The sequence below is a fragment of the Diprion similis genome, chromosome 8, assembly GCF_021155765.1.
Source record: "Diprion similis isolate iyDipSimi1 chromosome 8, iyDipSimi1.1, whole genome shotgun sequence".
NCBI classification, from domain to species: Eukaryota; Metazoa; Arthropoda; class Insecta; order Hymenoptera; family Diprionidae; genus Diprion; species Diprion similis.
Genome location: NC_060112.1, coordinates 25181777 through 25209469, shown reverse-complemented (window position 1 = coordinate 25209469; position 27693 = coordinate 25181777). Strand labels below are relative to the sequence as shown.

The window sequence follows — 27693 nt, the reverse complement described above, 5'->3', positions numbered from 1 at the left end:
AAACCGATACTTTCGTTTCATTTTGTCCGTTAGCACATAACTCTGAATAAATATTCCTTACAAGTTGTGAAAACTTGAACTTTTTTAAGACATACTGCTGGACAATAAATGTCATTACCGAATACATTATAATCAATCCTTTTAGGACTGATTACATCTATTTTTGTTTAAACAGATGTTGAAATTGTTGAAAACCCCCATTCCTTAAAAAAAAAGAAATGACGAACGAAACTTTTATGATGAATTTTTGCAATGTGCGTCTACTGAAATGGACAACCATTCTTGAAGGGTTGAAGTCCTTATTTACCAATAAATACTAAATATCACGGATATAAAATGCCTATGACCAAAAATTCTTCATTCATTTCCAAAAGTATCAATCATTTATCCAAATATCTCACTCATCTTATACGAAAGCTATTCAAATCTAAACTATTGCCAAGTCCATCTAACATTTGCTTCGTCGAGAAATGCAATTTGAAATTGGAAAATAAGGTAAAAAAAAATGGTACATAAAATATTGGGATAATCGTACTTTGCAGGCCTATCCAAAAACATGAACACCACGTAATATAAGTTGATCCACGTTATTCTGTTATCCTCTTTTTACGCATAAATATGCATTAATTAGATACTAACGCGCGGCGGGAGAGAATAATAATATCTGCACCAAAATGACAAATACGTATGGTAATTAAAGAAAATGATACCCAATATACTTACGTGTTTTTCAGTCAGGTTAATTATATTTTCAATCAGATAACAATCAAGCCGTACGGTTATGTTTGTTATTTTTATACTTTTGTGATTTAAATCCTTCTGATTTGGATTATATTGCTTTTTTGAGTTAAAACTTGAAAATATGGCATCAGCCGATGAATGCGACCCATACCTATGTAGATTAAGAACCACCAAGTGACTGACGGATCATCACCTAAAAAGCTAATAAAGATCTGGACTATGTTCTACGTGGCTGTTCTTCACCATACGTCTATCAATTGAAAAGCAAATAAAAACGCTTTCAAAAAACGACTGCTGTTGTCACATCTGTTTCTCAATTTTTACCTGCCAAAGTTTATTCGAGCGCCTTTCGAACGCAGTAATATGTATAATAGGATGGGCCAAAAAAAAAAAAAAACTAATTTTTTTTTCTGTAGTTACCATTAAAATATCGTTCAAGACGATGAAAAAAAAATTCTGGTAAAGTTTGAGCTCTTAATATTAATATTAAGAGGTGCTTCTTCGTGATTTTTGATTTCCCATTTGAATAACACGGGATATAGATCTATAGTAATATAAGGCATACAGATCTATGTGTACAGTAGAGTGGCTCATTTCTTTTAACTTTTTTTAGTTAATTTAAAAAATTTTTTGCAGTATTTTTCACAAATTTTTCGATCGGCACCTTAATAAATTTCAATCTGTACGTGGAGCGTGCAAAAAGTCAGAGGATTAGATTTCATCAAAATTGTCGCCACTCCGAATTGTGAATTTTTATTTACCATCTTTCAAGAATGAGTTACGTCTGAGAGAAGCTGCTGATTTTAAAAATTATTTGAACAGATGTCTGCTTTCATTGAGTTAAGATACAAATATCCTTGGCGGATTCCGTCCCACTGAAATTGAACTAAAGATACTTTAAAAACTTTTTATACTGTAAAAAAGTTTTACACTGTAACTGCATTAAAAGCACATCAAAGTCCCATCGAAAAGTCACTGAAATAAAATTTTGCGACAATTAATCCTTAATTTAGCAAATGTAAAAATCAATCAATTTTAATCACGAAAATTAATTGTAAATTTACAAAGAAAAAGAAGTTATTTTCACAAAATATGCAAAATGTCCGTAATTTGTTAAAAAAGTATTTTATAAAAGTTGAAGCAATAACTGACTTGAATTAGAAAGTGTTGAACTTAAAGATTCCAAAAAAAAAAACAAGCTTTCATTTAAGGAAGTTTTCAACTCGTAAAAATTGGAAAAACGAATAATTTCAACGATACTCTACGAATTATATACTACAGATTTGCGTCTGAAAAATTTATACAATATTTGGAAAAAAAAGAAATTATTTCTCGTGAAAAATTATCTGATCGGACTTAGTTAAATTGGTAAGTATTGGACTTATATTTTGGAGATCACCAGTGGATTAAAATAGTGATATTTTGTTGATGCCTGATGGGTTCTTCCTTAGAGCATATACTGTATGTGCTCTAAGGGTTCTTCGAGTGTAGTTTTGGTGAAAGCGCAGTGAAAAAATTTCACAACTATACCGAAAAATTAAGGGGAATTTTAGTGATTACATGGAATATCAGTTCAATATCACTGATTGGTGCTTATAAAGCCGCGTTGTACACCTCGAAAACGCGGCGAGCCAAAACTCCTATACCGCTCAAGCAATCAGGATGAAACTTGAGCAATTGATTCCTTAATTTGGCAAAAAGTGAAGCGCCTTTTTGCTTTTTGAAAATTTGGAAAAAAACTGATGAAATACACACTTTGAGCACAGCCCCAAGGACACCGACATCTCATTTTGGCGACATTTTTTACTGGCATGATAAAATGACGAAACTGCAGCTTATCTGGTTTTTAGGTTACGAAGAACATCGATATCTTATTTTGGCGACATTTTTTACCGACTTTACACGCATGTCAGTAAAAAATCTCGTATATATCGGTACAGGAGTTTTGAGTCGCCGCGTTTTCGAAGTGGACAATGCGACTTTATAAGCACTTTAAAATCCACTGAAAAAACGCTCAAATAACGCGGTGGAATCAAATCCACCTGGGAAATCTTCTGATTTCAGCGTAGACGCAACCAAAGTTTATTGCAAAAATGAAACACCAGGAAGAATCATACTATTGCATGCATAGGTATAAAAATAAAGCATATAATTGTTTCTTCAATAATATTCGATGACCAAACGTTACAAAAGACAAAATTCGCAGTTCACTTGTTCATTGTTGGGGAGCGCCACCGTACGGCTCCAAGCGTGCAATATTTTTGCTTATCAAACGTGCAATAGGATAGGAATTCCGAATACGACGTGAGCAGCGTTAATAAAAAATAGATAATTTATTTACGGTGTACGTAAACCAAATCTAGACTATTATGACAAATGATATTTAGTAATCTAGTCGATATGTCCGACGGTGATACGCCGAAACCAAAAATACTAACCTTATTTACTCGACTTTATTTACCATTATTTTCAAATTTAATATTTTACCAGTTTACAATTTAGATGATATTGAGAAATTCAAGTTCTTTATAACTATTCTTCAATTATAATTTTGTGAACAGAGTCTGGTCAACAGGATTGATATTCAATGTTAATGCGCCCATAGATCTTATCGTCACAGCTATACTTGTTTTAAAAAATATTGTTTGTTTGCAAAATATTTGATTTTATCTACTTCTTGTTGCAGAAAATGTGGCTTCTCAATTTCGTAATACGGAGGTATGCTGTTAGTGCAACATTACCTTTTGCAATTGTTGTTGGTTGTATTGGTTATTACGCCGAAGGTTTGATATGGGATCGCTCTACACCTTCAACTGCTCCGATTACGCAACAACGAGAAGATCGACTCCTGGAACACATTGATTCAACTGCGGCAATGAAGAAACACAATCCTTTAGAAGTGAACCTTTCCCCGTCATTGGCATGAGATCAAGTTTTTGCAATAATTTATTTAGTAATTACTGATAAACGAATAGTAACTGGACTCGAAAAGAAACATGGAAATTCAATTTTGTTACATTGGTTTTCAATACTTGAAAACTTCGTTGAATTTATTACTAATTATTTTATTGAAAGACAATTGAATTTGAAATAGCAATTAATTTCTCACAGAAATTTTGTATCTTCATATTTCCCATGCGTCTAGATGTCTCTTGTACATATTTATTAGTTAGTTAAGTATACTGGCGGATATTAAAAATCGGTGACTTCACTTAGAGCTGAAATGAAACTTAAAAATTGAGATGAGTGGTGCAATTTGTTTTAACTTTATTAAGAAAACAATTGATTTTCTGCGCAATGAACTTTATTTTAGTTGATTCAGCTAGAATATAATGCCAAGAGGATTACAGTTGTTTGATAGTATGCATCCCTTGACACAATAGTAGTAACTTGGTTACAGAATAGAGCTGAAACACACTAATGCAGGTTTCAAAACTCAATAAATCTACTTAATCTATGTTGATGGAAATTCTGCACGAATCTTTTCTTATTTTAATCGTATTGTAATAATCATTGCATATCACGTTATACTTGGTTCTTGATTTTACTGCTTTTCAAATCCAAATTTGTATGTGACGCTGTGTTGATAGGTTTCTCCAGGTCGCAGGATACTATCTGGGAAATTTTCCTGAAAAATAATTCGAACGTTTCATTGTCCAGTAAGAGCGGATGAAATTGTGAAAAAAATTCAACAAATCGAAAAAAATATAGAGACGTACATGATTTACAGCATCTGGGTAATTCTGAGTCTCTAGGCAAAATGCTCCGTGCTTAAAATACTGCTGTCCGTTTTTCCCGACGATTCCTTCAGTCTTTTCATCTGGGAAACCGTCGCTTGTATAGAGCTGAACGCCTGGCTGGTCGGAGTACACCTCCAAATATCTTCCAGAATTCGGATGTACTACTCTGGCAACAAATCTATCTCCCTTAGGACCATCGTCATTCGGCACACAGAAGTTGTAATCGTATCCTCCGCCAGGTACTTTCGGAAGAACATCTCCAAGTTGTTTAGAAACTCTAAGATCCATTATACTGTTAGCAACTGATCTAATTTCACCAGTTGGTATGCTTCCTTCATCCGTCACAGTCCATCGATCTGCATTTATTGTTATCTCATGTTTGTACAGTTGTGTAGCATTGCCGCTCTGGAATTAAGACAAATTACTCAATAACTTGAAGTACTAAAATAAATAACGTTTTTCACTTCCCAGTTTCTTTACGTTTATATGACAAAAATGAACTGTCATGCAGACATACAAACAATTGTAACTAACTAGCCCTTGACATATCATTTCCAATCAGTGTTAAGGAAATCTTGTTCAGGTACAGTCTTTATTCAACGCATTTACTTTGTTTAGCATGCATAGAATTTTTTTCTCAGAAAATGAATGCCACTTACATTTCCAAACAAGTTGAAGTAACTATGATTAGTTAAATTGATGGGAGTGGCTTTCGTGGAAACTGCCGTCATCTTTATGACCAATCTTCCATCGCTAGTAACGCTGAACTTCACAGTGGCAATTACTGCACCTGGGTAACCCTCCTCTCCATCAGAACTCAAGAGCGTCATCCAAACTGCATTATCCCTGATTGTAGCGTTCCAAATCTTCTTGTCCCAGGCTTTCAAACCTCCGTGAAGACTGCCTCCAGGAACGTTTTCAGCCACTTTATATGTCACTCCGTCAACATTGAATCTGGCTTTTCCAATCCGATTAGCAACTCGTCCAACAGTTGCTCCAAAGTAAGGGTTGTCGCTTCCGAGGTAGCCTTTAAGGAAGAATTATCAAAGTCGTTAAACATATTTGACGTATGAACACTACCATCAGGAAGAGCAGTAATTTGAAAGGCTTGGTCGAGAAACATGATAGATTTTCAAAATTCTTATATATCATTGATTCTCATGCCGTGTATATAGGATTGACTTATCAGTGACAATTATCTACCTTCAATGTTATCGAAGCCAAGAACGACATCATCAATATTTCCATGTTTGTCAGGCGTTCTAATGGACTGTATAGTTGCCCCATAAGAAATAACGTCAACTTCAAAGCCGTGTCCGTTTTTCAATGTAAATATCTCCACTTTCTCGCCTTGAACTGATCCCCATGGTTGGCGTGTCACGGACATAGCTTCAGAGTTGGCAAAACTTGCTCTGAAAAATAAAAATAAAAACGCTACTTGATTGAACTTATCTATAGAACTTTATCAGTAATTAGATTGGAAACAGAAGTGCGACAATATTCTGAACCGTGGTACAGGATTAAGCGTACGGTTTACAAGGCTGATTTTATTATCAAATTTCTACTATATAGATATTTTAAAGTTATTGCAATAGTGTTAATACTTGAAGGGACTTTGGATTATCACAGTGAGGAGCTACTCTATACAACTGATGTGTCTGGAAGACTGAGTCGATGCTCCATACCAGCTATCAGTAGTTATTGCTACCCATTGTAGGACCGGCACACATACAGACAAACCTAATCAGTCCCCTTATAGAATTTTATTAACTATAAGTATGTACTACGTACAGTAAGCAAGTTCGATTCTATACGAATATTATGACAATGACTCACCATCTCGCAGGTCGGCTGCATCACCGGTCATTGTCACAGAATTTGCACAGAATGGAACTCGCGTTTTGCTTCGACCGAAATAAAATGCGAACTTGATGCTATACGAATTATGTGACAATGACTCTCAATTTCTGCTCTCGCGTCGACTTCATCGACAGTCATTGTTACATAGTTCGTTTTCGTCGTAATTAACGTTAAGACGTTAATGAACATTATTGTACATACGTCTTTCAATGTATGATAATGTCTTCGTAAATAAAAAAAATTTAGGCCGTCGCAGATGATTTTTTTTTCTCTTCTATACCACGCGCTCGGATTTCGTTTTTGATTCGGTACAAATGTGCCTGCTAAAGGTGAAAAAGATACAAGATGAAAGATGGATGCGGCCGGCAACCGCATCATCAACTGAATTTTTATTAAATTTTTTGTTCCTACATAATATTTATATATGGTATACCTAGAACAAGTTTTATTCGAATCAAATTATTGTATTTCATCCTAACCATCCGAGCGAATAAGCGTTCGGTTTGATTCAATTCAAAACTGGAAATGAATCGTAAAAATTTACTCTGATTCTCGTTTATTATACTGCAGATATTCGATTCTATTTCCACTCGATTTCAGCATGTATTTATCCCATTGAAATATCTGAATCCTTTTTAAACAATTGGAGTCTGGAACCCTGGACCTTCTTCGTTTGAATACGGCTGCAGGCGACTCCCGGGTGAAAAGACATTATTTTCACGGCCGTTTCATACTCCGTTTCGCCCTAACCATACGCGTGTATAGCTGAGCTTGTGTCGACATCGCTCGAAGTTTGGACTATTTTCAGTAGTGCCGAAAGAGAGGAACTGTTTTTGGCCAAATTCTTCTCGACGTGAAAGTGCTCCGAAATAAAGAGGCCATTTTTATTCGCTAAGTTCTTGAGACAACTGCAGGAACAAGTCATTGTTCCGGTACAAACTATAGTTCTGAAAAAGATGCGAGTACCAAAGACATTATCATACATTGAAAGACGTATGTACAATAATGTTCATTAACGTCTTAACGTTAATTACAACGAAAACGAATTATGTAACAATGATTGTCGATGGAATCGACGCGAGAGCAGAGATTGAGAGTCATTGTCACATAATTCGTATAGCATTAAGCTCGCATTTTATTTCGGTCCGAAGCAAAACACGAGTTCCATTCTGTAGAAATTCTGCGACAATGACTGGCGATGCAGCCGACGTGAGAGATTGTGAGTCATTGTCATAAAATTCGTATAGTATAGAACTCGCATTTTGTTTCGGACTGAAAACAAGTTAGTTGCAAGGTTCAGGCATTAACGAACATTACTGTACGTATATACATACAAGTCAACGTCATGCAGGGTTTAACTGGCTGCATGATGTTACTGACTGTATGTTTACCAATACGTATTCAATAACATGTTGTTCAAAATTTTCCTATCCTCAAGTGCTTTATCTTTATGCATGCATATAAGAGGAATGGATGTCTAACATGTAAACGTAGTAGAAATAGGGCAAACAAAAACATGTCTTGTGGACTTTGCAGAGAGGTATTGTGGGAATTATTTGGCTAACGACAATAGAAAGTCAGTTTATTTGTAAAATCATAGTTTTCTATGAACGCTAACATTTCCTTAACACAAATCTTACATAGGATTTCATGAGTTTGTCAATATTTAAAATGTATTTAAAAAAAAAGTCGTATTAGTACTTTCTTTTAGTAAAAATATTATTTTTTCGACAGTTGCTGAGGACAATACCCTTTCAATTATAGCTGATCGGTCTTTGTTTTCGGTCGAGAATTTACATTATGGATAATTGAATATTTATGAGGCATCATGGGCAAGTGCGCGTTGGATACTGCGCATCATAGTTGCCATTTATCTCCAACTTGTGCAGCATAGTTTCCGCGGACGCAGGGCTTCACGTTTTGACATAATTACGGTCTGGCTGTAGACACGCTCTTATGACGTGTACTGTATTACCATTCCCACGTGTCTTTACTAATTCGTAGTGTCAACTTGCTGTGCCCTGTTCGTTACTGAAATAATTGTAAAGTGAAGCGGACCTAAACTCATAGATGAGGCTAGGCGTCTCAAAGATTTCCGGCACTTGGACTGACCAGGTGGATGATGTGTATATTATACATATGTATATATATAACGATAGTCATTTCTTCGGGGATCCTGTAGTTGGTAGGTTATTTTTCATCTTACTTTTCTAATAAATTGACATTGATCATGTGTGATCCGTACTTTAGTACAGTGTTATCAGTTGGAGATATGACGCTGCAATGACGCATGGAAATACAGAACTCTGTTTTATGATAACTGTACTCTTGTAATTATCACCGCCAAATTGAGAAAATCTATGCAAAAAACAAACCTCAACAATTGTTCATTGACCTAGAACTCAAATTTGGACAAAATCATCACATAACTGAAAACTATGATCAGAAATGAAGTTGCGAACAAAACCCGCATCCCGCTACGCAAGCAATTGTAACAGTGTTGCCAACCTATCAGACGCGTATTTCTTTAAATGGCGCCAAAACAATTTTATATATTTCTCATTTAGATGGCAGCACAATAACTCTTCATATTTCTCATTTTCAAAAGTGATGTTTGGCGGTATTGAAACTCAATAAATACAGGAATACATAATATTCTTAATTTTTTCGGTTTATAAGATGGACAATTTTCCTAGAAATATAATTATAATAGTAAATAAAGAACGAGGTAACATAGACAGATTTATATCCTACAATCTGAATAGCAAGTATAAAAATATTGAAAACTTTTATTTATATAAGTGTTTATTTTTAATATTTAAGACCACCAACTCGTGAAATAAGTGCGTTTGAAAATTGCAGACACTATCTAATCGGTGCATATTTTTTCAGGAACCTCACAGTTGTTTGATTTTTAATGTATTGTCTCGATTTCACAGATCAAATCTAGAGATCTTCAGATTGTTCTCAGATTTCGGTCTAAACGACAATATCTCTTAATCAGAAAACAACTTTTCTTTCTTCTTCCAACGGACTCTAATTGCTTTAGGTCTAAAGAAATTTCTTAATGGTTGCCAATGCTGAATTCTAGTATCACTACTCTTGACCCTGTTTTCTGCGCAACTGACTTCCATCGCGAGCAAGTTTTGCAAACATCGCCACCTTGCAGGCGTGCCGCAAACTAATACGTTGTAAAAAAAAAAATTCTGCGATACCAATTTGTTGAGGGTTGATTACGGTGGTGGTCGGGCGCCGTTGAGAATGCAAAAAATTTGTAGAAAAGTCACTTTCGGATGTAATCCACGCTAATTGATACTTATAGGACGAAACGTACTGTCCGCAAAAGGAGATTAATTAATTATTTGTACTGCGCAATACAGAAAAGTGAAATAAAAATGAAACGTCAAGTATCTTTACTTTCAAATATTGTAGTACTGTGAATAATATATAAGGTAAGCGATAAGTGCACAGCAAATATTGTTTTTTTTTGCTGGTCATAATTACTTTCTTACCCGATTTGCAAGATGGCGATAAACATAACGGAAAAATTAACTGGATCCATCATACTGGACGATGAGTACAACATTCAGACTTGAGTTAATAGTCGTCTCGGCTTGTTAATCTATTCCGACCTCATCTGCACAAGTGTAGTAATTCTTGAGCGTTTTTTACACTTCACGACTGCACGGGAATGTGCTTCGTTGTAGATAATTCCTTCCCGGAACATGCAACTACAGATGATTGGTGAAAATTTTCCAACCACAGTTTACAATTATCACGTAATACGGTGTGGGTTTAATAGTTTCTAGAGTTGTTACGTAGATAGATTGTAATCCTTGGAATGTATGTACGATGCACTGTGTAACACTGGATATATTATTGTTTTCCCGCAATTGTTCACGTGTTCTACTGACGACAATACAGACTTTTAAGAAAATTTTCAAGATATCTAGATACATGCAATTCGCGTGAAATGCAATGTATGTACACAGCTGACAAGCAGAGATATTAATGCTAGGAGTTGTACAAATATTGTTCTACGGTTTAAAATGGTAAAAATGCGACGACTGCTTATAACGTGACCACCAACTTTCACGTCTGAAGGCTACCTTGCGATTTTTGCCGGTTTTATCTTTCGTACTAGACCGTTTACAGTTACATCGGAATTTTACCGTTAACTCGCTTTATGGGTCTAGTTTGCTTTTTTCCTTATGTATTGCAGATGCGAATGATGCTACATTACCAACAAGTGTGAGAAATAATTACATACTGATTACTACCCACCGTTGTAAAATGATCCGAGGTTCATTTGTCGGAAATATTACAATATTGTGAGTCGCAATACATAATATCGAGACACCATTTGTTCGGGATTTTTGATAATTGCTCAGATCTACATTGAAAGAGAGGTTTGCTGATCGACCAGAAATAGCTGTACGAGTTAGCACCGTCTTCCAAGAGACAAAAATTAAGTAATATGTCTTGAAACGGAGGATCAATTTTTGAATCTCCTACAGAGACACCGGTTATTTATTTATTTTTTTTTACGGTCTAATTTCAAAATTCAGTAACGAATGATTCTAGAAACCAATAGATTATATATCATTTAAAAATTTCTTGTTTAGTATTGCGCTGGGAAAATTCCACTGTAGCAATCAATAACATTCAACTATATCACGCAACTTTCAGAAGCTGGGTCACATGAACGTTTTAATATCTCGATTACACCTATGCAGATTTATTTATCGATGTTCCTCATTACGTAAAAGTAAATGAAGGAAGTGCAACTCTTTTTTTATTCGCAAAATGTATACATATTATATTGCGTCTATTAGCAAATGTCCAATCATATTCTTCGGATACAACTTTCTTGTACCTCAGACGCTTAGTTATAGTTGCAAAATTTTACCTACATGTCTGAATTTTGAAACCGGTAAATCCATTTGTCATGAAAGAAACTGTTATCACTTCATCATTGCCTGCAAGATAGATATAGATTATTATACTTATGACTAATTCCAGACTGAATGTAACTATGAACCGAGATTTATAACAATTATCTGTAGAGGGCGTAAACAGATTAGTCACCTGCCGATAAAGTACTAACGATTGATTTACCAACGTCAAGGAAACCTTGCAGTTAACACTTGTATGCATAGCGGAAAATTTCATTGCAAAACATATTTTCCACATACGTATATAATACCTCTTTGCGTGTAATGCTATGTAAAGTCCTGCTTCAATTTGTTAAATCTTTCACAGTCTCAAATTTCGGTCTCCTGCACAACAGGTTAATCCGGTTTGCTCAAACGATTTTTCTTTATAAAACTTGAGTTAAGATTTTGCGCATTATTTGAAGCAAACCGGTATTTACAAAAATTTCAGGTTTACGGTTGTAATCGCGAACGTCAGGATGAAGAAATACATTCCATCTCACAGTCGCTGCTCCTTACATTTCTATTTTATTAAATATACGCGACCATGAGAAGTATGTAATATATATATATATATATATATATATATATATATATATATATATATATATATATATATATATATATATATATAATATATGGATATATATATATATATATATATATATATATATATATATATATATATATATAATATATGGATTTGCCAACAAAATCCTTGCAAAGTGCTAATCTGAGTTGAATCGCGTCGTCACGCAGGTATAAGGCTGCAGGTATAAAAGGTACGCCGATCGTTATTCCACGGATGACAAAGCCCACGAAGATTACGTTAATTTCCAACCCCGAGGGAAGAACTTATTATGAATATAAAGATTAACAATAGTGCAATCATCTCAATTTTGATCATTGCATTAGAATATAATTCTTGACGACTGCAGAAAGTATACGTTATAGCTCTGATCAATAACGGAATATTTCAATGATAACTTCAATGTCTAAAATGTGTATCGATTTGATAAACTTGTTTATCAAACAACTCTTAGCTATCGTTATGTAATGTAGGATTCAATATTGTCCAATTGGAGGTTATTAGTTGTGATAAATATGTATAGTTAACATGATAAATCTAGCTGGAATATGTTATCGAAAATATTCTCAGAAGAAACACTTGAAAAGTAAGTATAAAAAATCGATCGGCACATTATCATGATAATAATACATGTATACCGACTGGATAAGCGACGAAGCATGCAATCTGCGTTGAACATCCAGACGGAAAAACCCTGCTGTAATCTTATAATGTGTATTTCAAAAATGTTTATATTTTTTCAACGTTATCTGCAGATTTGAATCATGGTAACGGTGTAAAACAATAGATAAATTTCCTGATGAGCAGCAGATTTATACTGCACCGAGTATTAGAAGCTAGGCGAGTATCACACCTGCAACTGTAAATTCTTCGTTATATGTTGGCATATTTAGATGTATTATTTAACGAAGTTTTAGTGCATCGTAGCACTAATCCTACATGCATTATTCGCGACGATCCAGATTTCTATTTTCATCTGAAAAGATAAAAGAACAAGGACAAAAGTTTCACACGAGTTGCAAGTCGGTTTGTAACACTGCACCGTGTTTCAGACACATACATACGACACGTAGATAAATTTGAACGAAATTGTTACAAAGTTAGTTAGTAAATCTGGCTCGTTCACCTCTACGCAAAAATATTCAAAAATAAATAATTGCGTCTACCCAAAATTTGTAAGCTCGTCGGAATATTATGGTGCGATTTCTAAGAACGTGACGTCTATTTTTGCACACCCTTTAGCGTTCGATGTATGCTGACTCACGTGCAATTGCACCTGCGTCGGCTAGCCTTAACCCTTGATTTCTTCGCGATATGTAGGCCTGCACGAGTGCGCATTCTTATCATATAGAGCATTACGTATGTAGAATTATGTACATACGTAAAGCTGCCATAAAGCGGTTGAAAACACCTTCGCTCGGAACTTGTAGTGTAGGTATATCCGCGTATGTTGTGTATACACGAATTGAACTGAGCGTAAGATACACATTCCCCAACTCACTGTTTGTAGGCCGTAATTGTTTTTTTTTTTCTTTTTTCATATATATATGTATTGATATTCTAATTTCGTATAATTTTTCGGCTACGGACAACGTTTTTTGCATGCGTAATTCACAACGCATAATGCAGCATTATGTTAAATTACGTATGTCAGACGTCGTGACGTCGTGAGATGTTTACCTTCTCAAACTTGCTAAACCATCGTTCAAAATATGTAGGCTATATTTGCACCTGCAAATAACGATTAGTAGAAAGTGGGTAAAGCAGTGAATTTAACCGACTGATGTACTAGAATGTAGAGCACGCGGTTTAATCTTGTATATATTTGTTTACACTTACCTTTATTCCGAAGCCTCGCAGCCTTAGTTACTGTGTAGTTTCGGATTAATTAGAGTTCGCCTTTAATCTTGTCACCATTCGATATTTTCACGTTTGATTCCAATCGCAAGCGAATCAGCAATAGCGGAAATTCTCCCGATATGAAATACCGGGACGGAACCTCTTTTTGACACAGCCCTGAGCCCTCGTGGCTAATAGCGCCTGCGCACCTGCAAGTCGACAAATATCGAGGGTTGATTGGCCGATTTCGAGTCGCAAGATCGTCACTGGCAAAAAGCCGACCAATCGCCTTCCGCCCCTTCCCACCAAGTCAGATTTAGCCTTAGTAAGCTCCTGCCGTGCCCAATCCTCGCCCATATACTTGGTGACGTTCAACGAGCGTGTTTCATACGATTCTCGCTGTCGCTGGATAATATTTTTGTTGTTATTGTTGGTTTGACAGAAATTCGTTACTCTCAATCTCCCTACTTACACCATCGATCAGTAGAACCTACTGCTGTCAAAGCTAGAAGGAAAAGTGAAGCGTTGGATTTTGCGATAGACGCGTAATCGCTGGAACTAAATACCTGCAGTAGCTTCGCTCTTACGTAGCGCTTTCCGTTTACGAACTACAAGAGCGAAAGCCAAGTCTATTATTAGCCTTCCAGACTGAAAACCTAGTGGGAAACACCAGTGTTTTCTCGCGTGCAGTAAACCTGTAGCGAACTTCGATCTTCAAATATTTCTACTTCAACTGCATCGCTTTTAGCAAATCTCCAGACAATGGGTGTTCAAAACAAGGTATGTAAACTCGGAACACTTAATTCTACGTTTTACGCAGTAGCGCTTATCCGATTTTACGGGGCGTTGAATCCACGCTGGCTTCTCGATTTTACGCGAGTCGTTATTACGCGTCGTCTTATCCCTAGATTCCGTATCTAGGGCGCCTTCAAAAGTCGCCCTTGTCTAGCCACACGACGCTTTTAAGTCATCAAGGTGACGTCTGCCGTCGGCTCACGGATACTTTCGAGAATATTTCGAGAAGCGACTGCAGCTCTCGTTCGACTCACGATCATTGCGTTGCAGCGCAACAATTGTAAGGGGGAAAGAGATACACTATGATCCATGAAAAATTTAAAACACAGTTTGTCTCACATTTTAATTATCGTATACCTGAGTTGTGATGTAGGTGACAATTAAACAATCACAAAATACATCACAAAGTTGAAAATCATGATTTCAAGATAATCAACGGCACTTTTTTACATGGCTTGTTAGGTGCAACAGCCGCAATTTGCAATCGTTGCTCTTGGAGCGTTGACGCCGAGGCCTTTTCATCGGTCAGGAATTCCACCGTTAAGCCTTGGCGCAGCAAAAGTAATTGCTATGTTGCTATACGATTATTCGCAGCTACTACTGCGGAAATTGTATCTCTTGGTTCGTTCCTTTTCATCGTTTTCTGCTGCTCCATGTGCACGATATTTATAACTCGCAGGGAAACGTTTTCTAGTCCCCCTTTTCGAGCTATTTTTACGCATGCATAATGCAGCCCTGACGGGAAAACAGGGAACATATTTTACCGTGTTCGAAATGATGGTAAAACGGTTTGGACCAGGAAAGTCTTTAAATAGTGTGAAAGGTCCAATTTTATTTGCAAAAACTTTGATATTAAGGTATAATATCAGTCAGGAACGCCATCGAGTTTACTGTCCGTTAAGTATACGCGAAAATGCATAATTTGGTCAAAGTATGCATATTGCGCTTAAACAAATTACATTACTTACGATCAGAAATGTAATAACTCCATTGCGTGGGTAAAGGATTAGATATATAGATCAGCCAATCAATTCAATCCCTCAAATTAGTATTGCATTGGTTCACAATCTTGGGGGAAGTTTTACAATTTACAAAATGAAATTATCGATAGACGAGTGAGTGTATCCTTACCACCTATTTTATATAAATTTTTTCGTATAGTGAGAGAACTTTTCAACAAATTTCTTTGCGGTTTTTCTGGTATTTCTGATAATATACTACTAGATTTGCAATACATGAAAATAATTATTGTGATATAATGTAAATTATTATTGTTGGAAAAAATTGTGAAAATTGAAACAATGATTTATTTCTGAGAAAGTTACTCATCCACACATTTACATATTTCACAACAATTGTGATATTTGGGGTCGCTCATTACGAATCTGAAATCGGATTTAAAAAATTCAGGATGGCCGATCCAATATGGCGAATGAAAAATTCTAATTCGATCGAATCCGAAGAAAAATCTCCGTACAGGGGTTCTTGGGATCGCGGTCTACGAATCCAAACTCAGATTTAAAAAATTGAGTATAGCGAATCCAATTACCGACCCTAAAACGCCTGCGTAGAGTTTTTCGATCGGATCCGATCAAATTTGAAATTTTCATTCGCCATATTGGATCCGCCATCTTGAATATTTAAAATCTGATTTCAGATTCGTAACCGGTGACTCCAAAAACGATAGATTGCTATATATCTTGTTGTCAACGTCTTGTTATAAAAGTTGACTCAACAGTAATGTCTGACTCGAAGGGTTAATAAGCGAACATATAATTGACCGCTTATAACCTGGCGTCAAACGGTATTGATCAAATTATGTTGAATTCAATCGGGTTTTGGAGGTACAATTTAATTTCAATTATCTATATGACACAACTTGGTATTATATATTAATTGTCACGTATGCAGTTTGTTTAACCGGAATTGATTGCGGTGGAAATTTTTCGTGGAACGTATAACTATATTATCGAGAGTTAGTTATAGTCCAAGCTCGGGTCCAAGGTTCATCACGATTGCTCTCACATGTTCGTAAGTGATGAAGTAGCATTGTTAACAGTATAGATACTCGACATCCGGTAAAATGGTTTTAAATTTCCCTTGAATGTACTTCTCAACTTAAATGCTTGGTACATTTTTAATATCAGAATAATACATATACAAATAAAACGCATAAAAGAAATTGATTGTTTTATTTAAAGTCAATCATTATTCGTACATTCAATTAGCGGATGGATCGATAGCGAGTTGAAAGTAATTCGATACCGACGCCGATGAATATACACTATAGATACGATAATGTGTAATATCATCCTAATTCAAGACCCACTTGTACTGATCTAATCTATGCAGACTACATAGGTTTAAGTATTCTGCTCGATCGATATCGTTCGTAATATTATCGAGATACTATTCGTAATTTTTGTACACTATTAGTCAGATCCTTGGAGGCGACGGTTCGGTTTCATCTTCTCAAGTACGTACGTCAATTGATCGTATATAAACGACACCTTTGATATTTACATACGTTAATCGATTCTGTACGAAATCCTGGCCCTGAAAAGTTGTTTAAAAAACCCAAACTCGATTGTAATAATTACTGCGAATATTTTTCTAAGGAATTATTTTCGTTGATTTTTCGAGTATCTATATTTAGCTTGCCGCGCTGCAAGGACAGGAACTGTTTACGCATTTCTTTGGTACTAAATTAACATAAAACAACGTCGTATTTACTAGTTCAATGGCAGCAGGTGTCTGCAAGTAAATATTAAAAGTGTCCCTTGAAACTGTTTCGATACACTTAATAATAACTATATGAATATTTTACAATCGACGCGATATCGTCATTTCTTTCCCGACATTTTTTACTTTCTTTGTTACATTATCGCGTGCGTCACCGCAACTCGTTTATAGCAACAATACTGATTGTTATACCGCACTGAACATATGTTGTTTGAAACAATATACCACCGTTCATGCTGTTTAATCAATACACATAACATTAACGCTTTTAACTCTATGTATAACTGCGCAAATTACCACATAATCGACAATTATTATTAAAGCATCTACTTTCACTTAGAAAATGCATCGAGATTTTGTTAGTGTAAAGCTGCGTAAGTGATAACCGCTAAGAAATGATAAACCCCACTGCATATGTAGACATGAATCATTACCAAAGATTTCATTAAAAAAAAAAAAGTAGGTCAAATTGTACTCGTGTATTTCGAAATATAAGTACGTACATACGTATAACATACATACTGTTATACATGCAGTAAATACTTTCGGTGTTATGCAAGCTGCATGACCTTGTTTCGATTTGCCCCTGTGTGATTGTTATATATTTTTCGTCGCAAGCTGCGTAATGAAATATTCAATTTTTTTTTAAATAGTGTGTTACATAGACGAATAATATACAAAAAACTTTGATTAATATAAGTTGATGAATATCAGTCATGGAGCATATTGTAAAAAGACTGTAATTTAATTTAACGCATAATCGCAACAAATAATTAGAATGTATTATGTTATTGGTTATAACAAGGCCTTTTTCTTCACACCTTGTCTACCTCAAGCTGTAACACTTAAGTATCGTGAGAATATTATTGATCCTTTAACATCGCGCAAACGCGGATAGCTTTGCTGGTTTTCCAGGCGGCAGTTACGTACGATCTTTATGAACGTTCGCGTCGTATGATGAACGGATCTTCACGATACTACGAGTAATTTTACTTGATTGAGATAAGAGATTTGGTCATTGTGTGTAAAAAGTACATTATCGCACTGATGCAGCCAATCCTACTTTAGATTGGCTGATTTTTATCTTCCTATCTATTCCCAATATTAGCTTTTGTATAATAAACGCAAGTCTCTTTCAACATAAATTCGTCCCAGTTCTTTCATGGCTACATTTATTTAAGATTGTGCTCGGGATTTTTCCGCTGCACGCGATATGAAACTTCATAATCATTGAAATATATTCTTGTAAATTTTACCTATCATTGTTTCGTTGTAGATGTCAGAGCAGAATCCGGAAATGAGAGAGACAGCAGCGCGAATCTGTCGTGATTATTTGCACGGTGCATGGAAGTATGTTACCGCGGATAATATCGGCTTCAAACGGATCAGGTGAGCTCACAACTGTTGTATTTATAATTCTTCACTAATTTCAATTGATGGTAAGGATAAATTTTACCGTTCGGCAAATTGCGCATATACCTGACATTTTCAATCATATTCAATTTATACTCTTACATTCGAATCGAAGTTTTTACCAGTATTATATGTAAATAGCAGCGAAATTTGAAAGTAAAATATATACAAAAATCGAGAAAACATACTTTTTCAATTTTGACGACAGAATTATAGATAAATAGTTGAAGATAAACGGTTGTTTAAAAGATAGAAGAACACAAATTCACGAACTACATTTTTTTTTCTGTTTATAATTAACATACTTCATTTGTACAGAAACTTTGTCTCGTACAGATGTGTAAAGATTGGTACATATTGTGTCTTGTGACTCACATATTTCTTGGCTGCTGGTTAATACGCAGAAAAAATTTAATTAATAGCGTGCTATTACGCAGGAACTCTAGAGCCTGAGTCATCATATTCGTCATATTAATAAGTTGAGACGAAGTACCAGCAAACAGTGTGAATCGAAAATAGCAAAAAACCATCCAGAATTCAATGCTGTTTGAATAATATGCCATATTTTCAATTTCCATACAAATTGATTCAGCTGCATGAAAATTGCCATTTACCTTTAAAGATAATCTATATTTAATTGAAAATATTTCAACTGTAACCATTATTATATTTATCTCTTGGAATTGTCATGCTTCAACAAAGTTATGTAAGGATGGATTTAGATAAGCCGTCGTCTTTTGTTATTTCAACACGTTAACGTACAGTTACGAACTAATCCTAAATGCGTACTACATTTATGCTTTAGCGGTGGCTTGAGCAACTGGCTGTACAATGTGGAGCTTCCGGAAGGAGCCGCACCGGTACGAGGAGAGCCACGGCAGGTGCTTTTGCGACTGTATGGACAAGTCCATGGAGAACGAGCATTGGAAGGACTGATTACAGAGTCTGTGATTTTCACTCTTCTGTCAGAAAGACGGCTGGGCCCAAAGCTACACGGCATATTTCCTGGGGGTAGAATTGAAGAATACATTCCGGCGAGACCCTTGCTGACCAAAGAACTCGCTGACCCGTCTCTGAGTGTCATGATCGCTGAAAAAATGGCCAACATACATTCCATGCAAGTTCCCATTAGCAAAGAACCCACCTGGCTATGGGACACCATGGCAAGATGGCTCGACACTGCTACGGATGTCCTTGAAAACCCCGGTGAAGTGGAACCAAAACTATTGGACAACGTCAATGTACTCAGATCCATGGACTTGTCTCAGGAAGTTAAATGGCTTAGGTATAATTTGGAGCGTTATTCCTTTTCACTGCTTTGAGATTTTATCTAGTAGTTTCCATATTATAGTGGATTACTTCAAAGGATGCTAACAGTACAATTTTCGTACATGTTACCTTGATTGAAACATTAATTAATGGTTGTTGAATGCAGTAAAAGTAATGAGAAAAAACAATTTCCACGATGAGATTAAGAAAAAAAATATTCATGATCTTACAGGTGTTTCATAATGCAGAACAAATTTCCTGTTGTATTCTGTCATAATGATATGCAAGAAGGTAACATCCTTCTGAGGCAAAACACCAAGAAACCAGAATTAGTCCTCATCGACTTTGAATACTGTTCGTACAACTACAGAGGATTCGATGTTGCTAACCATTTCGTCGAGTGGCAGTACGACTACACGGCACCCGAGTATCCATTCTACCATGAGCGAGGAGCGGCTGGCCCTACCAGAGAGCAAAAGGTAAGTTTCAGATGGGGCGCGGTTGGTGGGGGGAGAGGGAAATTCAAATCATGAACTTGTTGCAAGTAACGGTAAGAGATATTTTTACGGCAAACCAAACCTACTTTTACTCCTCATTCATTGTTGTTAGTTTGCATAAAAAGCATTACGCATAGTTGGAATATTATACTCGATATGTCAGGGGTTTAGAGCAGCATTGTCACACGCAACACAGTGTTTTACGAAATTCATTTTTTTCCTCTAGAAAAAAGGACTTGTAAGTGTGAGTTATATAAGTACCAACTGTTCAGAAAGAACGTTATGATTCATATTAAAACTTCACAATTACAGATCCATTCAAAATGTATAACAAGCCGTTTTACAATTTGTTGAAAAATTGTATACTGTTGAAAGAGAATAGACTAATTTTTTACCTGAAGTGGTAATAATTTTTTTTATTTTGAATATGGCGTATTAGTTAACACGTTGATCTATTGGAATGATTTTTTGATAAAGTTTGAAAGTAATCTGATAGATTTCACTTTGCGTGTGACGCTCTTTGCTTTCTCCATTTAATGTTATGTTGAGGCGCTGAGAAGAGGATAGGACACCTTGGCGTGTGTATATGTTAGTTTCACAGGAACGCGATTCCTTGAGAGAAGGCTGATGCCTGCTATCATCAAATCGATGGGCCAAATCAAATCCCCAGTCTGATGGACTCTACTCTCGCTGTGCGTTTTGGTGGAAGCTGAGCAACCTGCGCCTATATCAACATGGCGACAACCAGAACCGCATCTGCGCATCTACGACACTAGAGTACCTCTACACGCACTCTCAATAGCCAAAATCTATTACCACCCTTAAAAAAAAAAATGAGCAAACACCTGTAACTGTAACGTAACGTTCAATCACAAAACTGTGATATTCGGAGTCGAGACACTTTTGAAGAGTATGTTTCTCTATTTGCTGATTCATAACGTTGACCAAGTAGTTTCATAACCTTATATGTATACTTATTCTTGACCTTAGAATTATAATTATTCTTTTACTTCATCGAGGGTCACCCTTCTTACTACAGTAATCACAAATACTTGGTTTACAATTAGATTGTAGTTGTATGAAGGTGAACCAAGATTAAAAAATTTCAATGGACTTCTCCCTCAAAAATATATATTGACAATTATCATCCTTGCACATAATGCAAAATCACTAATAATCATAAAACCCTTGAAATTCATACCAAAACCAATGCATATAGCATTAAAGAATTGGAATCATTTTTTATTTCTCATGCAAAAGTGATTGAATTACCGAAAATATATCATATTTGTAAGCACAACGAAAATCCCATTCATAAATATCATTATAATTAATAAATTTATCATTTTCAAGTACACATTTAATTTACAAATAAACAAAAAATTTAGATATAAATGAAAATGTGCAGAAAAAAATTATAACTTGGTTGCTATGCTGAATTTCGTATATAAAGAAACAAACTCTGAAGTTTCTTAATTATTCAGTGTATTTGGAATTGTGTGCCTGTAATCACTCCAATTGTTATGATTTTCTGTTTCTCGATTTTTTTTTTCATTCTCATCACAATTCCGGACATGAATACAGTTGATTCGACTAGGTGAAACTATAACAATTTTCCCTTTTTACCATGCAATCTTGTTGTATACATAAAGTTGTAAACTTCTGTGTCGATAAATACTTCAATACCTAAAGAGGTATCGATAACATATGAAAGAAATTTTGGTTGATCATTTATCACGTAAGTTATGTTATTACTGAGTCGATTGCACTTTTTTCCAAATATCCTGCACTATTATCTGGGAATTCCAGTTAGTAAATGCTATAATAGTAGATGTCATTCAAACGATCAGAGACAATAATTAGGTTTTCCTCTTCTCAGCATGCATTAGACTTATTCAACCTCATTCTTGACAGTTAAACTTTATCCGGAGTTACCTGAGGACGCTAAACAAAGAGGGAAGCGTGGAAGAAGAACGTATGATGCGGGAAATCAAGACATTCTCATTAGCAAGTCATCTTTTTTGGGGACTCTGGTCCATTGTCAACGCCAAACTATCCCAAATCCCATTTGGATACTGGGTAAGATGTATTTCAAGACACAATTTGTTACATGTTCTTGTTAACTTTCAGAAATGTCACTGACTGACACGTCTCGATAATTTATTAAGGGTAATTCATAATTTTATCAATTTCCTTCAGGATTACGCCGTCAGTAGGTTGAAAAATTACCAAGAGTTGAAAGAAAAGGCAATCGCATTGCAAATGGACGCAGTAGATAGTGGAGTAAAACGAAAAGTCACAGACATGGACTGAACGAGGTGAAGGGCTTTATGCGATTGGTACCTAAGAGTAATTCTGCACTGCAGAGTAATATTCTTCCTAAACCCTCAACACAGAGCCAGCAGTATACTCTTCGGAGCTTAATGAAAAGTGATCTCCAAATCATGCATTGTATGTCATACGTTAGAATCACGTTGTTATCAACTGCATAAGCTTTCTAATAACAACAAGGGAGCTTTGCTTCATCCCTTGACAGGGTGTGAGCCAATCGCTGAAGTGAATTAGTATGCTCGCGAACCATTGCAAATGGATCCGGAGTGAACCAAGCCAGTGGCTGTTTTAAGTTGATAGCAGCAAGGTTCTACTGTAATTCGCGATTTGTAATTAAATCTTGATGCTAAATTATTGCTCAAGTTCAGTTGAACCAAAGCGGGATGAGAACAGGGTCAAGGGATCTCGACATAAAGGGAAAACATGATAAAATGGCTGGTCTGCCACCCATTTATTGAATTCAGTTTGCCTTCGGGACAGTATGTGTCAAGTGCAAATTAAAATCTCAATATTGTGCTTAAAGGTCTTTCACGTTTCACGTGTCGTGATTTAATTACACCCTTTTATATTCCGTACTTAAAGGCCGCTAATTCCAATTACCAAATTGACTAATGCATGATAAAATGAACATGTGTATGATGCGCAGTGTCTAGCTGGCACAGGAACGACGTCTAGCATGTCACTTGTGATGTCGTTAAAGTTGATTCTTACAATCAACTATGAATTGAAAGTAATCGTAAATGTAACCATTGACGTATAAGACTAAAATTTTTAAACAACTGTTATGGTGGGAATGAATGACAGCTAAATTGATCAACAACTTTCTGTCTCGTGGACTACTATGTGTACAGCGTTTTAAAAATTACATCACGCTTGTTAAAAGATGTTTTTGGCTTTCCTGAATAGAAAGCTTTTTTTGGCTCCCACTTGAAATGTTATTACTATTTATCACTTTTTTTATAACTATTTAAGCTGTGAAATTTCTTCACGATGTACTACACTATCATTATCAGTATATAATATTTTTTTAAGTTAGCATATTGCTATTTTAGACATATAGAATAAGGCTGCCCATGGCGGAGGAAAAACTTTGAAAATATTCTTATTGAAATTCAAAAAAAGCGGTCTAAGAACTGATATCATTATCTTTAATTTACATATAAAATAATCGTGAATTCTAGTGAACTTTGATACAGTCAGGTGAGTCGAGAAAAGTGGTTCACTTTGCAGATATCTGTGATTGGAGAATTTTATTACTACTGTTATGTTATTACATATATAAGATAGACAAAACAAGATTTGAGAATTGTCTAATTATATTTCAATTTAATGTAATAATTATTGTTTCGAAACTATGTAATACTGTTTTATAATAAAGTTTATTAAAAATTTTATTTATTTTACCTCTTAATTTTTTTTTTTTCTTCTATTTCCTTTATAAATATTTTTTTATAAATTTTCTTATTGGAAGATATGTTTTTCTAACAATCATATTTCACCTAGCTGCAAGATACATACTCATTAGGGTACATAATTCTTACAAAATTCAAGTCCTTCCCTATGATAAACTAATTGATTAGTCATCTTGAACTCCAAGACCTGAGAGAATAAAACTTCCAACTGTAATCCGTTACTATCTCATGGTCAACGGTTACTCGTATGTAGATGCAGGTACTGCAAACAGGATTGAAACCCTTTTTGTTTCACTCCCAAAAATAGTCTACATATAAGATGTGACATGACTATGGCGTGTCTTCAGCCAAGTAGCTCGGAAAACTAGTTTTTCGTATATAATACGTATTTTTGGCGAGTGTCTGGTGCAGACACCAAAAAATTGTTCTAGTGTAGTAAACGATACCTGGTATGAGCTCGCAAAATATGTTCAATTCATAAGAGATGGAATGCAGCGGACCAACGTGCTCCGACGCGATTCACTTTTTCGACGGACTGTACCTTTCCCTCTTCATGGTATTCATCACGCAGCAACGACAGCTGCGGCTGCTACTGAATGGGGAAGGGCAAAACGGCTACTGACTTGCTGAGAAGGTGCAATCCGTTTAGTACGTTAGCTGGTCTCTGCCGTATATCGTTTGTATTACTCTGCCTTTCGCGGACCTACAGGAAAAGGATATTTCGATCGCATTCCCTTTTCATGATTAGAACAGATGAATGGCGGAATCTATCATGTTGCATTCTGCAGAGATTTCTCGCTGGAGATGTTCGGCCGACCCTATTCATGAATTGGTGACAATTGATTATTCCAAAATCCTGGCACAATGTCATGGAACGTACAGCAGTTTGCTATCATTTCCCCGACGTATTAACAGTAACAGAATCAAACACGGCTGAATTTTCGGTTATAATAATGTCTGTACATCTCCAGCAGTTGACATTATACAATATCTACGACTTCTAATACTAAAGGCGATAAAATGGAAGTGATAGCAATCAACCGGCTTTTGAAATTCTTCCAATCGTATCACAATTCTTATCACAGAAAAAGTAATGCAATTTTTAACGGGTAGTGGTGAGGTGACAATTTGTAACAAGAGTCAATGAAGAGCGTTCAAAAAGTGAAATAAGCCCTACTGCTTATAGGTTATGCAAGCCTAGCTTCACAGAGTTTTGATTTTTTACTAGGTATTTATACAGGGTTTGATTCAGTCTGTATATCTGTAGTAATTCGACCGAAGTGATACTTCAAGCAGTATTAAGTTGAACATATTGGACACATTCACAATAGTTTGAAACAAGTAGGAATCGAATAAAAACGAAAAAGATGGATAATATTTGACAAGTGTTAATATCATTAGACGACTGCCGTATAGTGTGACACAGATTTCAAATTCGTATATTTTCAATTCATATTGAATTCATCAAAATTGCAATAGTAGACACTCGTTTATTGTTCGGAATTCGATCTTTGGTTGGATAAGAATGGTGGCCCTGAAAAGGGCCGGTTTTTGTTTGCATCAAGGAGTCAGATTATTTGGAGCTGGTGTATTTCGTGACTGCCTTTGTGCCTTCACTGACTGCGTGCTTGGCAAGTTCTCCAGGAAGTAGAAGTCGGACAGCAGTTTGAATCTCCCGAGAAGTTATCGTCGAGCGTTTGTTGTAGTGAGCAAGACGTGATGATTCAGCAGCTATACGCTCAAAAATGTCGTTGACGAAGCTGTTCATGATGCTCATAGCTTTGCTCGAAATACCGGTATCGGGATGGACTTGCTTCAGCACTTTGTAGATGTAGATAGCGTAACTCTCCTTCCTCTTACGCTTCTTCTTCTTGTCGCCCTTCGAAATGTTTTTCTGCGCTTTTCCAGCCTTCTTCGCAGCCTTGCCGCTCGCCTTGGGTGGCATCTTCAAATCCTTAGAACTTCAATTAATTGAATACGAAGCGTAGCTCTCTGCTGTCGCAGTGTGACTGTAGCGCCGAGTTCCTGCCGCTCCGTATTTATCTCGCCGCTAGCCGACCGTGCGGGACTTGAACCAGCCAATGAGCGGTGCCGCACTGGTGAGGCGCGCTGATTGGTCCGCGCCAGGCTAGCCTGTCGAGTATAAATATGCAACTCGCGTGGCATTTCTTCATTCGCCCATCGACCGCACAACGGTCAGCATCTTCACTTCTGCAATCGCAAACTCTTTAATTCACCGAAATGTCTGGACGTGGAAAAGGAGGCAAAGTCAAGGGAAAGTCAAAGTCTCGTTCGAGCCGAGCTGGACTGCAATTTCCTGTGGGACGTATTCACCGGTTACTTCGCAAGGGAAATTACGCTGAGCGCGTTGGTGCTGGGGCACCGGTCTACCTCGCTGCAGTGATGGAATACTTGGCTGCTGAAGTACTTGAATTGGCGGGTAACGCAGCCCGTGACAACAAGAAGACCAGAATCATCCCTCGACACTTGCAGCTTGCCATCCGCAATGACGAAGAATTGAACAAACTTCTCTCAGGTGTTACCATCGCCCAGGGAGGTGTCTTGCCTAACATCCAAGCTGTTCTTTTGCCAAAAAAGACCGAGAAGAAGGCTTAAACTTCTACTATCATCAAAACACACAATCGGCCCTTTTCAGGGCCACCAAAATTATTTACGTCAAAGAACCATTATCGATTCGCACTAGTATTATGCTGCTTGGTTTAGTTCATGCGAATTTCACAGTTGCATGTGCAATGTCGTAGGTTGTGTAGTGCCTATATGTTTAACGTTAATCTTTGATCCGTACACTGAGCTTGTTATTAGAATTGCCAAGCTTCCGAGACTAATTGAGTAATAAAGGCACATACAGTCAAAATATAATTGCAAACGCTTCTACAGAAATGGTAATGTCGATCGCTTACAAAGCCCCTGCACCGTTCCAAAATTATGGTGTAGCTGTGTACATAGACGTGAGAGACAATCGTAACATAATCGTATTCCGATATGTTCAATCAGATACGAAATAAAGATTCAAATACACCGATAACAACCAAACAGAGTGAAAAATGCATTATTTTTCTTTAGGTATGAGCAGTATACATTTGGTAATTTTTATGACTCAGCTAATTCTACGTAACAGTTCAGCCTGAGGAGGAATTTCTTGACAAATTAACCGCAAGCACACGTCAAACAAATATCCACGCAATGTCTCCCAACCGTTACTACGGTTTATAAATTTTCTAAGTCAGTAAGCTGGACAAAGAGGAAAATGTCGGAAAGCGATGATAATGCTGAGAGTTCTCGCATAACCGTAAAATGGAGGTTGTTTTTTATACCTCAACGATATTGTGGGCCAACACAATTTTTCCTCCAATTTTTCATGGTCACAACTGTATCATTAGGGCGGTGATTTTCCATAACCGTTATTTCACAAACTTTTAGAGTGAAATGAATTAAATCCATATATATCTATATATATAATTCTATGTATACATAAGAATAATAGCCTTAATTTCGGTTTCCATTGATCAG

At 36.2% G+C, this 27693-nt stretch overlaps 4 protein-coding genes across 10 annotated transcripts; 2 read left to right on the top strand and 2 right to left on the bottom strand.

Moving 5' to 3' along the window:
• Positions 1-57: 57 nt before the first annotated feature.
• LOC124409806 (histone H2A) lies at positions 58-26859 on the top strand. Its single transcript, XM_046887660.1, has 3 exons — positions 58-66; positions 18811-18821; positions 26393-26859. Exon 3 carries the CDS (start codon positions 26404-26406, stop codon positions 26776-26778), a length of 375 nt encoding a protein of 124 aa, XP_046743616.1. The 5' UTR covers positions 58-66; positions 18811-18821; positions 26393-26403; the 3' UTR covers positions 26779-26859.
• Positions 4088-13825, bottom strand: LOC124409801 (galactose mutarotase-like). Of its 5 annotated transcripts, none has more exons than XM_046887648.1 (5): positions 9854-9992; positions 5685-5893; positions 5141-5508; positions 4461-4886; positions 4088-4369 (listed from the first exon to the last, which is right to left on the bottom strand). In XM_046887648.1, the coding sequence occupies exons 1-5, from the start codon at positions 9925-9927 to the stop codon at positions 4286-4288; spliced, it is 1161 nt and encodes a 386-aa protein (XP_046743604.1). In that variant the 5' UTR covers positions 9928-9992; the 3' UTR covers positions 4088-4285. The 5 variants fall into 5 exon arrangements, with proteins under 5 accessions (XP_046743604.1, XP_046743605.1, XP_046743606.1 ...); XM_046887649.1 differs by lacking the exon at positions 9854-9992 and adding an exon at positions 13771-13802 and having other exon boundaries at positions 4089-4369; XM_046887650.1 differs by lacking the exon at positions 9854-9992 and adding an exon at positions 13704-13825 and having other exon boundaries at positions 4090-4369.
• Positions 14084-23605, top strand: LOC124409803 (choline/ethanolamine kinase). Of its 3 annotated transcripts, none has more exons than XM_046887654.1 (6): positions 14084-14483; positions 18517-18629; positions 19459-19938; positions 20155-20401; positions 22334-22498; positions 22619-23605. In XM_046887654.1, the coding sequence occupies exons 1-6, from the start codon at positions 14466-14468 to the stop codon at positions 22730-22732; spliced, it is 1137 nt and encodes a 378-aa protein (XP_046743610.1). In that variant the 5' UTR covers positions 14084-14465; the 3' UTR covers positions 22733-23605. The 3 variants fall into 3 exon arrangements, with proteins under 3 accessions (XP_046743610.1, XP_046743611.1, XP_046743613.1); XM_046887655.1 differs by lacking the exon at positions 14084-14483 and adding an exon at positions 18082-18223; XM_046887657.1 differs by lacking the exon at positions 14084-14483 and adding an exon at positions 18239-18260.
• LOC124409807 (histone H2B.3-like) lies at positions 25646-26143 on the bottom strand. The gene has a single exon (XM_046887661.1). The coding sequence runs from the start codon at positions 26105-26107 to the stop codon at positions 25736-25738; it is 372 nt and encodes a 123-aa protein (XP_046743617.1). The 5' UTR covers positions 26108-26143; the 3' UTR covers positions 25646-25735.
• Positions 26860-27693: the final 834 nt, after the last annotated feature.